Genomic DNA, 12740 nt, shown 5'->3' with positions numbered 1-12740 from the left:
ATTTCCGGTTCTTCGCAGTGATCCACCTCCTCCAGCAATGCGTTCAATTGAGTTAGGTCGTGCAGTGCAATTTTGCAGACGAGTACATTCAATGTGTCCATCAGAGCCTGGAGCACTGTTGATTCAGAGCAAAACTCTGCCAAGATACGTCTGAAATCGGCCGATGTTGGTGCTTCCAAACACGGCTGCTTCTCCCCTTATGTATTCCCGGAGTCTTGCGGTTCATCCCAGTGATCCTTATTACATTACACCATGTTAGAGTTTTCTGGCTTATCTTGTTCTGCGGTTTGTTATACTTTGTATGTACGACTCAGAGTTGAGCAGAAACACGATATTTAGCATCTCCGTCAGGGGGTTGAACCAGTGCAGCTGGGAAAGGTTAGCATCTGAAACCAGACAGCAGTTATAAATAAAAACAGCTCTGTCTCTTGCTGCTGGAGATCCACACAGTGTTGTTTTTTGTCACTTGTGATTCAGTGAACCAGCTCTGCCGATCTGTTATCCCAACATACTCACGCTCAGGGCCACGGGCGGCAGATAAAGCATAAATTTTGGCAACATTCACGCCTTCTCTGCTCTGATGGAGAGCAGGCGCTGTGTCTCGTAAATTTACTTCACAGACTCACGACAGAGCAAACCGACATGTGGTGCTCACACACACACACATACTGTATGACTCCCTACCATCTCTGCAGCTTTGGTGCTCTATGTAACGCCCTCCCTCCCAGTTCATTTTCCATCATTCCATCACTGGCTTTTTACTCCAATGAAATACACAACAGGAGCCTTTATATTGGAGGGAGCATGACTAAGCATTAGTGTACAACGGAAAAGTCTGTGAAAGCAGTGTGTGTTTGTGAGCCTTCACAAAACAGTAGTAGTGTTCCAATATGAATGTTATCTTTTGCATGGGAAACTTCTTCATAACAAAGGCTCTGCGACTAATTCACTGGCCTATTCTCTCTCTCTCTAACCAGCGTGAAGTTAAGCATTCCAAACAGTAATCCAATAAGGTCCCATTAATCCAAATGGCTGTGGAGAAATCCCTCAGATGAAAGTCCACTAACTAAACTTGGCATATTTTCCGAAAGTGTTAGATGCAATTACAAGTACAAACACTCAAATACAGAGAGAGAGAGGGGGGGGGGGGGGGGGTTGTATTTACTTGAGTCTCACAAAAACAGACAAGGACACTCACACAGTTCATGGGACAAGCAGACACACACGTAGACATCATTTCCACTTCCTGACACGACACACCTTCATTCCAGTCAACGTGTTGTGTGACGAACCAAGGGAGGCACAGGCGATGTATGTGTGCCACTTTTTAAGCCTGGTGTTACAACCACCATATACTTTTGAATGAAATGCACTACTAAAATGAAATACATTTTCGACCCCAGAGAGGCTAGAACTCACATTCCAGTGTTAATAAAACATACATAACAAAGTGATGGTGCCGGTGTGCACTTTTAAATACCTGTTTAAAGAGTCGATACAGCCACACAGCACAATGCAACGTCTAGTTACCACCAAGAGTCTGTGCTTCATTGGATGGCCCATCTCTTTTTGTCTTTTGTGTGCTGTTTGTGTGCTATTGCTTTATGTTTTAAAGTATTCTGTTGATGTTTGTAAATATATAAAAATTCTAATTTATGAGATCATTGATGGTAAAACAGAGCCCCCCCATGTCCCTCTTTGCCCAAGGCTCCCAGAGACCCTGGAGACAGCTCTGCCTGGGCATACATGCCATGGTAGAGCTCCTTAACAATCCAGCATCAAGTTAAAATTGAGAGCATGATTAGAGCAACAATGAAAGTGATCCTTCGTATCATCTATGACAGTTCTGTAATCAAACTGGCAAACAGGATGTTAAATGACCCATCAACAGATAATCTGTTAATTCAAACAGACGTTCTAAAACATCTTAAGCTCTCTTTTATTCCACAATCTTTCTCTAAACTCAACCACAACTCATGTTATTTACTATCACTTTACTATTGTACATTTAGTACTGTGATATTATTATCTGGTCTGCTGACTTTTAAGCTGGTGCATCATCTTTTTATGACTTATTTTATGTTTTATGTTGTTATTAATAGTCTGATTACATCCTTGTTGGCCGTCTTCCTTCTATGTCATGTTGTGCATTGCTCTGCGGCCACTGAAGAACTTTTGCCCAAGACAAATTTCAATGTAGGAACAATAAAGTATATTTAATTTGGTTGATTTGATGTTTGGTTTACTTCCCTTTAAAACACAGCGACACAGAGAACAGTCCAGTTCCTCCACACAATAATGAATAGGTCACCATGGGCTCACGCTGCACAGCAACATTATTGAAGCCTTACACTCAAATTCTTGTGGAAACAGTTTCAAAGACACTAAATATTTCAAGCTAATTTTGTGGTAGCGTTTGCCCAACTCAGGATTATCTCATGCTTGCCTTCTGGGTGTGCACTGCTCAGCAGTGGAAAAGTTAACCAGACTTTACTGGCTGGCAAACCATTTTGGTTAGTATCCATCCTTATAGCCTGCAATCATGAAACAACAAAACATGGTGTTAAGATTTATATTGGAAAGATTTTCTTTAACCTTGTTACTCTTTTACAAGTGGAAAGACTTAAAGGACGAGGTCTACTGGTTGATCTGGCACAACTCCCTCAATGCAATGAATTGCAGCTGAAACCAAGATAATGACTCTATAAATTCATCCAGACTATTTATATTACATGGAAATATCTGATTGTGAAATATTCATTTTCAATGCAGCTGCCAAAAAAAAACTGGGGCTGGAAGGCCCCTGTTAGAAATAGCTTAAAGTAAGAGCCAGAGCAAGCAACTGAAATAAAAGGAGAAAGCGAAAGCAATAGAAAATAGAAATTGATTGGATTGATATAGATGGGAGGAAAATACAATGATGTGGTAAACATTTTTTTTTTACTTTTTGACATGTTTTAGCAGGAAAATCACAGGTGTTACTGATCACAACAATGGTTTGTTCACTTCATGTAAAGTCAGGACAGTATGCAAGTGAACCAGCATGCACCCTGAGAAAGTTGAATTGAACTCAGCAATCACTAGTTTGAGTTTAACACCTGCTGTGCATGTCAGTATGTCCTTATGTCAGCTAGTTTCTCACATATTGGCGGCTGTGAAGGTTCTCAGTCATCCAGGTCACTCTATCTTATAGTTTAGCTGTAGGCAAGAATAATTCCTATAGTAAAGATGATAACATTTCACCAATGGGCTCATTTTTCAGTTGTGATGATACTGGTGCTAAAAGTTTATTTGCTTTTATAATACGTCGAGGGATCAATTAAATAGTTGAGTTAATTATGGAGGAGGATCACTAATCCAAAATCATGATATCCATTTTAACACACCTTCCACTTCGACAAAATATATGATGATGCCTAGAAGTGCATCAGCATTCAGTGTGCGAAATATCCATTAATAATCGGAGGGGGGGTCCCATCTCCCATCTCCCATTTGTTGTGCAATACCGTTTCACCACCCCAGGAACCACCCTGCAGTATTGACCATCTTCCCTGTCAGATGTGGGCTTGTGTGGGCTTTTTAAATACAGGGTACTTAATATTGTATTTCGCACAGTCACATAATATTCTTTCATGCACAATTTTGTGACAGCCCTAAAGCTTTCCTCTAATGAGAGGACAAGGTCCGTGTGATGATAAGTGCAAATGTTTCGGTCCACTCACATTGCGTAACATACGACAGCGACCACAACATTTGGTTTGCGGTATGTAACATGTCGATTGACACTTTTGTCTGTCCAAAATCATCATATGTCATGAGACAAAAATGACCATGTTGTGTTTGTTTCCACTTGGCAAATGTAACCACAACAATTGTACACCTGTTGTTCTCCCCCAACTCCTGAGAGAGACAACTGACACTGTGTTCACCATGTCATTGTGAAATGGGTCTGCTGAGCAGGAAGGTATTTTATTTTTAAGTTATTTCTTTCTCTCAAAGACAGAACTGCAGACTGTCTAATTTGTTTATTAGTTGTAGTAACTTTCAGAAAATTAAAGTTACAGTTTTGCTCAAAAGTGACAGCTAATTGTGGTTTTAAATGTCTTTATGGACAGAAAAAAATGGTTATTTACACAGCCAAATGAGATTGCTATATTTATTGATAGTTTTTAAGTGCAACTTCCTTCACACATTCACCAACAAGAACACATACATCCATCCATCATCTACCGTCGTGGGTGGTCCTGTGCCTCTCCCAGCTGACATTGGGCGATAGGCGGGGTACACCCTGGACAGTTCGCCAGTCCATCGCAGGGCCACATATAGAGACAAACAACCATTCACTCACACTCTCACACCTACGGTCAATTTAGAGTGACCAATTCACCTAATCCCCAAATCTGCATGTTTTTGGACTGTGGGAGGAAGCCGGAGAACCCGGAGAAAACCCATGCACACACAGTAATTACATGCAAACTCCATGCAGAAAGGGCCTTGTTCCAACTGGGGCTCAAACGTGGGTCTTATTGCTGCAAAGGCAAGAGCGCTAACCACTACACCAACCGTGTGGTGACAGACAATTTATCGCAGACAGACACACTCAAACATCTTCAGTACTTCTTTGCAGCAGTGAAATGTCCATTGTACATTACCTGCTTTATTTATGAAGCCGTAACACAGCAGGAGTGTGGAACTCTTGCACCTGTCTCAGCATTTCTTTATAACCCCATAAATTTCATTACTCTTAAAAAGCAGCAGCACGCCTCATAGCCGAGTAGAAAGTGGCAGCCTGACATCTCAACCCCGCACATACCAGCTTCAATATATTCAAAAGCATTTTTGCATGAGCCCTGGGGAGCAGAATTGTGCGCAAAACTAGAGTATTCAATGACAAAAGTGAAATAGATGGCTAAGTGGGAGGAAGAAGGAAGCTGAGGTATAAGACTCAAACAAAGAAATCACTCTGCGACGTCTATTGTTAGCGGATCTTTCATTTGGCTTCAAGGGAAGGCTTTGACAGCAACCTGAATGAGTGGATGAAAAGGGGCGTGTCCTCATGTTTGAACTGTGACCCAGAGGTCAAGCACCCCCTCCGACGTCCTTGTAAAGGTATCCCCCAGTACTCGCACCGAAAAGCACACAGACTGTCACACACGACAATATACACACTTGAGCGCTCTCACTCAGGCTTGATTGATCGCATAGCGACAGACAAACACACATAACGCACACACAAGACTCACACATTCTTCCAGACCTTCTGTTCGCTCTCTTTAAATGCAGTTTTACTCGCAGCACACACACACACACATGCACACACATGCACACACCCCATTTTCTCTTTGGACCTGCACCAACATCAAGGGACAGAGTGACTGTGTAAACTTCTCTGTCTCTGATTGTTTAGCCTGGCGGTCACAAAGATATACAGAGAATGTTCACCATACTACTATTTGCTTTATGTTATTGCTGACATATGTGGACCTGTGCACACAGGAGTTTCTTTGAGGTACCCTTACATTTTAGCCATTTATGGAGGCAGGTGCATTTAAACACAAGCTTCTTCAATGCCTTGAAATTAAAGTTTCCCAAAATTTTGACTAGAAAGTAAAACTAAAGCCTCTGGCACACTAAAATTGGCAAGAATAGACAACATTTTTGAACTCAAGTAAACTCAGTTGATCCTCCTAAGCCCCAGATCTGCTTTTTTAATCCTTTCTTGAATTATGACGTCATGAACAGAGGTGTTTGCTCTATGACAGCAAGGGAAGCTCTGCCTCCTCTGACATCAGACAATAAAGAGTCAAATTTGTACTATTGTGTTTACATTTCATTACCAAAAATTTGCCAGAACTTGATTAACTATATGACTAGATCATTCAGAATCAGATTGTCTGACTTGTATATGATTTTCTTCTTGTATAATCCCGCAGCAGCACGGTGCATTCAAACCAGTAGAAGCTCAGCTTCAATTGATCTCCATGAGACGGAACAGCTTTGGAGCAGTGGTCGGGCTCGGATGCTGGGCTGTCTCAAAGACGGAACCACTTTTTGATTGACAGTCTTGTAGAATTATACACAACCCAACAGAGAGTTGGCAGGTGTAGCCTCAAAACAAATGGCAGCCCATTTTGTGTTATTTGCTTGCCGTTATGGCCCATTTCCATTAGTACATTATACACTGCAACACGATTATGGCATTACCTTGTTTCAGATTTATTGTTGGATGTGTATAAAAGCTGCGAGATGTCGCTTCTCTATCGCCATCACATTAAGCCTGCTTGTCGTGTGCCAGGGGAAAAACCCATCCTTGCCAGACATGTCTCAGAGTGAAATCGAATCGCCGGCAGACTCGACTGGGTTCACCCAGGCTGTTTATATACACAGTATATGCAATTATAACTAATAATTATCTTGTTGGATTTCCTACTTTGAGAAATTAAATTGTGTACAATTTCAGTTGGAATACCACGTTACCATGTTAACATGTCTGGTTTAGTCAAAGTAAGAATAATTCGTTTATCCTAAGGTTATGTAAGCACACTGAGTATTGCAGTGGCTACAATTATGTAACTTTAACCCCTCTTGCAAACTAAATGGTGAGTAAACGATTTTAAAACACAAATAAAGAAAACCTTGAGTGATGTCTTAAGCGATGTGCTGAACGTGAAGCCAGAATTTGCATTGCTGCCAAAAATAAAGAAGACAATGAAGAAATGACCTGGGTCTCGTGTTCCCACCAATGCCAAATGGAGCCAAAGCTGATAAAAACCCACATGGACTAAAGAGTCATTTAACGAGAGTCCTACATGAGCTACGATGCATGACAGCATGAAAAAGTCTCGTCAAGTTGTGTTCCATTCGTTCTTTAACTTGACAGCAGATTTATAGTTTCACTTCATGAGCGGTTAAATGGGATGAGTCTCACCGTTGTGTAACTTCACTCTGTATAAACACGGTAAAGAAGAGCCTCTCAGAAAGCTATACATTCCAGGAACCATGGTCATTAGGTTACAAAGGCTGTGACTGGAAAAGGAATCCCTTTCCCACATTTCCATTAACATATGTAAGGAGATTTGTTTACTGGGCCAATTAGCACAAAGCAGAAAATCACATCGATGATGTTACTTTGGACACCATCCAATTAAGGTTGGGACAAGAAGAGGGCAGCCCTGTTACAGCCTATGGTGCAGTTTGGTATGGTATCACAACAACGACCAGGATTCTCTGGGAAATTTCAAATATTCAAATTAACTATCTAGATGTACAGAATCTGGACCGGACTGGACTGGAAAATACTGTAAACATCCGAGATGGACTCACCAGTACCACAAGATACTGTAAAACAATTTAAGCCATGAGTTCATAATCAGCTGCGTTTTTTACTTTAACTTGCTATTGATCACATTGATCCCAACAAAGTGTCGCTGTGTTATTCTTAGAACAACAGCAAACCAAGTTACAATAAAAAGCCTCTGTGTTATACCATATTTGTTTATGCCACTGATGTGATTAGTTTGGGTTGGAGTGAATGCAATCTGAGACTGATGCAATCCAAGGAACCAGACCCTGTTCCACTTGAAAGAGGAGGTCTCGGACCACTTGCGAGAGAACTCTGGAGCAGTTCATCAGCAGTTCAGATTCACACCGTTGACTGGAAGTGCAGTATTTATGGCTACAGCCCGAGTGTCCTCATCCACTTACCCCAGTGAGGAGAGTGGAGAACTGGGAGGACAGCCACTGATTGATGGAACTGAGAACAGCGCCTCCATCCTCCATATTTGGCAGGTCTCAACTCTTTCTCCTCCACAGGTAAAACCAGCACATTTAGCTGAGCATCATCACCTCAAAGCACAACTACAAAGCCACCGACTGGACGGCAGGAGTCGATCAACACCTGTGGCTCAGGACCCACGTACCCAAAGCAGAGACACAGCAATTTCTTGGCACTTTGCAGTGACAATAATGCTACCTCTGCTAAATGTGCTAGTTTACTTAAAGAGGAGGTTGGGGCCTCTCAGACCTGGAGGATGAACCCTGTTTAATGGGATGAGTCTTCTGACTCTGGTCCAACTATCAGTGGTTCTCCTCACAGTGCATGCAGCTCTGAAGGCTGTACAAGTCTGTATTAATCTATAATGTGTTTGACATTTGCCTTTGTGAGCATTGGCTGAAAAACGAATAAATTAATCAAATTTCCATCAGGTGAGCACCAGCAAAGTGGACTATTAGGTACGAATGCACCCTTGAAACCTTTAATTACCAATGCGGGTAATGTTATTATCAGGCTCCCATCTGTTTGGTGCGGCAGCATTTTTTCCTGCAGACAAAACGTCCTCTAAAGTAACTTTAGATTCAGGGCAAGGCTGAAGAAAGTGTCGCTTGCTGCCACTTCATTTTACTTTGGTTCTATTCTTAGAACTGTGACACATAAACACTTTGAATCTTGAATCTTGAATGAAGTGACCATTTTGTAGTGGATATACAGCATAGACCTACACATCACACTGACTACTACACCACTACTAAATTGAAGTAGAGCTGCAACTAACAATTATTTTGGTAATCGATTAATCGGTCGATTATTTTCTCAATTAATCGATGAATAGTTTAGTTCAGAAATGTTTATCAATGTTTATCAAATCTGGAAATGATGATGTTCTCGAACGTCTTGTTTTGTGCACAAACCAAAACGATTCAGCTTTAATGATTTCTTTGTTGTGTGGAGCAAAGAAACAAAGAAAATATTCACATTTAAGGAGCTGAAACAATCAGAAAGCTTGTTTTAAGCATGAAAAAATCTTCAAACTGATTATCGATTATCAAAATAGTTGACGATCAATTTAGTAATCGATTAATAATCGATTCATCGATGAATCGTTTCAGCCCTAAATTGAAGTGCATTGCTCTTCTTTAATGGCCAAAGTAATGTTTCAGTCACAGACAGAGACAGCATTGATGATGAAGCTCTGCATCAGCCTCCAGTTGTGAGGATCATGATCACCACAGAACAATCGTTCACTTCCATCAACACCAATGTATCAACACACCGCTCCATCCCTCCTCTTCCCTGTGGGTCTGTCTGAAGCAGATAGGACGATGGGTAGCTCTGACATTTTGGCTCAAGATGTGTCCGTGAGATCTAGATCCTCCTGAGCCCCCCGATAAGACCCCTGCTGGATGTCTTCAGTTCATTCGGCTGCCTTTACTACTTATGGAATACTTCACACATCTGTCAAAACAGATCACTTGAGTTCAAACAGATGTCAGGGGGGGCAAACCGCACTGCCACGGGCCAGCGCATTCTTTTCCCTGAAGCGTCACTTTGAGTGTGTGCTCGTGTGCGTGCGGTTTGTATGTTTGAGTCCGTGTTTGTGTAAATCAGAGGCTGACCATGCTCCATTGCTTAGAATTTTCATGTATGAGTGGTGTTTTTAAGGACCTAGGCCCTCTAATTTTCTCCTGGCAGTCTGTTGTTGTCTCCCTGTATCACAGCTTTCAGTCTTTTCTCACTCTTTCATCCTCTCTTTGTCACACCCACTCAAGTTCTCCGTCTTCTGTCCAGATCATCCAGACGCTTCGCAGGCATCATCAACATCATCGCAGCAGTTTACTGCTGCGATGATGTGGAGAGAAACTTGATCGGAACTCTTATTGCAGGAGCTCAACTCAGCAGAAGCCTGGCCTGCCTTGCTCACACACACACACACACTAAGTGCAAACATATGTAGGCACGCAGGCAGGCACATGCCACATAAGAGAGCCCTGTTATTCATTCACAAATTCACTTGTGACCTCCTTTATTCACACACACACACACACTTACATAATCAGTCCTTGACATTGCCCAAAAAACTTAACTCATTAATTTAATGACATGCGCACACACACACACACCCACACACACAATCTATGCACAGAGGTGAGGGGTCGTCAACACACACGACCCCTCAGGCAGAAGTTTAATTACACGCTAATAACACGTGTTGGCTCTGACTGACGTCTTAACAGCTTTATAAGCAGGGAGTCCAACAGCGATTTATGAGAGATCATTAATCAACACATCTGAATCATTTCCTGACTGTCCCATCACACAGTGAACAACAGCAGATCTGAATGACTCAAGTGTTCATGGAAAAGCCCTCACTTTTTAAACAGTATCAGTCAAAGTCTAGAACCCCTGGTACAGTCACCTCGATCTGACTGCAGTTTTCTTTTTCAGCAGGATGATAAATTCCCCCTCCAATGAGGCCGACACTCGGGGCGCCGCGTGAGACTCTGGGCCCCCTGAAAACGTTACGCATGGGGTCCAGGAAACAGTAAATATCTATAAATCCCGTGTAAATCCCTGCCCAGCTCAGGGGCCCCCCTGAACCATCACAACCCATCGCTCACTGTGTCCCTGCTGAGTGCAGAGACCCGCCCACAAATTAGACATTTCCTCTGAAAATGGGAATTTACACCATGACCATGTGTTCATCTGCAGGAATTTATTTTGACACAGCCACAGTCTCCAAAACTGATTTACGTCCCATCACAAAAAAATTTTTGTCGGTGCCTTAGTTGTCATTCTTTGATTTATCGGAAATCTAAGTAAATTAGTCAAATTGATTGATTTTTAATGAATTAATTCTGTATTAGAACTTCAGTGTATTGCTTTACAAAAAGGGTTTATAAAGGTTATTTTGTCTTATAAACTAGCAGTCATTTTAAATAGGAAACTATATGCTGGATATTTTACTATATCATGGGTATAAATGGACTTATAGCACAATCACTGAAAGACTTTTTAAAATATTTTTTTTTTTATTGTGTATATTAATTGTTTTTTAATCATGTGTATCTCTATATCTGATGGGGAGGCAAAACAAAAACACTTTTGTGGCTGGACAATAATAGTATTTGATAAAGATATTCTTTAAAAATAGATTTGAAAAAGGGTAGTATGGAAGTATAACACATTTTCCAGAATGCAAAGGAAAGTCAGCAGTCAACTATTACTTAATCAATTACCAATTAATCAATTAAAAGATTAAGGCGACCAATCAGAAGGCCACACATGGACACAATCGACTGCTTTGTATTTGTTTTTCCCCTTGTTTCCCTCCTTTTAGGCTGTTAAACTGCAGGACAAAAACAACCAACAGGTCAGTGACTTCTCCACGCGCGTGCGTGTGCGTGCGTACCTGTGTCTGCTCGCGGCTCTCTGTCCGGTCTGAACACTGGACTCCGAATATCCAAGACCCGAGCAGACCCGGGCCAACATGACGGCGAGCAGGTAAAACGTGGTCCCCTTCGTCATCACCATCATCACCATCATCATCGTGACCTCCTCCACAGAAACAAACGCGTCCTTTAGTCCCACACAGACAGAGTCAGTCAGTGCTGCTCCCACTAACAGCTGCGTCCCGCTGCCTCAGCCTCACTGACGCGCTGTCGGTGAATGAAGATGCAAAGTCATGACTTCAGCTCAGTCAAGTGCATGTTCTCCTGCAGGGAGCTGACGCTGAGGAGGCTGCGGACTCTGACTGAGAGACTGAGAGACTGAGGGAGTGAGTGAGTGAGGAGCGGAGCAACACGAGGAAACTTTCCTGTCAGAGCTCCAGCAGCAGCCGAGCCAGCTCAGGCTCTCTCTCTCTCTCTCTCTCTCTCTCTCTCTCTCTCTCTCTCTCTCTCTCTCACTCACTCAGTCAGTAGTAGTTCCCCCTCTCTCTACCCTCACCATTTTTCTGTTTCTCCTTAAGCCTCAGATCAGCTCAACCATATTCTGTTCAGTTCTTCACTGACACTGCAACACAGTAGTAACCTCTCTAAAGCAATTTATAGTAAATAAAGTAATATAGTGCAGACTCAAAGAGGAAGAAACCACTATGTGGCACTCAACCAAATAAATAAGGATGCTTAAAGCAGACCTAGACCGGAAGTTCCAATCAACGCTGTTTTTTATTGCGTATCTGCGTCATTACCTTGTTTATGAAGCCCTGAAGGTTCTAAACAAACAGTTCAGCCACTGCTGAGAACACTGTGTTTTATTGTAATCTCGGGCTCAGCGAGATCTCTGAAAAACCCTGGTCCAGTTACGTAAACAGCGGTTCTCCGGAACAGCAGATCGTCCTGCTCCGGGAACTAGTCCGGACACATCGGGTTGCGTACATTGAACCGCAGAAGAAGAATAACATATGTTGTGGAGGTGTTTCACGAGCAACAGTGTCTTCTGACTCTGGGTCTGACTCCGGGTCAAAGTCATAAAAGGGACTGTGGCGGGGAGTCGTGAAGAAGCTATTTTTAAACATTATTAAAACTACATTATTATACATACATATACATACATATATATACACATATACATATATGTGTGTTTGTATTTATATATCACTTTTCTTGTCTTGATGACCACTCAAAGCTGCTTTACACTACAATTTTACCATTCACTCACAATTTCATACAGCGCATCCATGTGCAATGCATTAATTTGACCACACATCCAGGGGGTTAAAGGCCACATTATACTTCTCCGACTGCGTATGCGTTATCCGACTGCGTCACCACCAACACGCCTCGAGCCCTTATACTTCTGCGTCGTGGACGGACAAGCGCTGCAATTTCCCGCCCAATCAGTAGGGGTCGCTGCGCAAGGTTGTTGTGCTTCTGGCTACAGTGAGCAATGGCGTCGAGAGAGAAAGAGAGAGAGAAAGACTGTTGTTGTTGAAACAGTTGCCGTTTTTCACCTTTCTGTGTGA

General features: G+C 42.2%; 1 protein-coding gene across 1 annotated transcript in view; it reads right to left on the bottom strand.

The window, feature by feature from the left end:
• The window catches only part of emilin1a (elastin microfibril interfacer 1a), a gene marked incomplete at both ends in the record, with an annotated part of 29711 nt that extends 18400 nt beyond the window's left edge, over nt 1-11311 (bottom strand). Inside the window, one exon of the mRNA XM_083898450.1 lies at nt 11187-11311. Coding sequence (XP_083754576.1) covers nt 11187-11311 — 125 coding nt within the window. The remainder of the gene's footprint in view (nt 1-11186) is intronic.
• Between the last annotated feature and the right edge of the window lie 1429 nt (nt 11312-12740).

This window comes from Microchirus variegatus, assembly GCF_963457635.1.
Source record: "Microchirus variegatus genome assembly, chromosome: 12".
In the NCBI taxonomy this organism is placed as follows: domain Eukaryota; kingdom Metazoa; phylum Chordata; class Actinopteri; order Pleuronectiformes; family Soleidae; genus Microchirus; species Microchirus variegatus.
The sequence above is the reverse complement of the archived record's forward strand: the minus strand, read 5'-3'. Positions and strand labels throughout refer to the sequence as shown.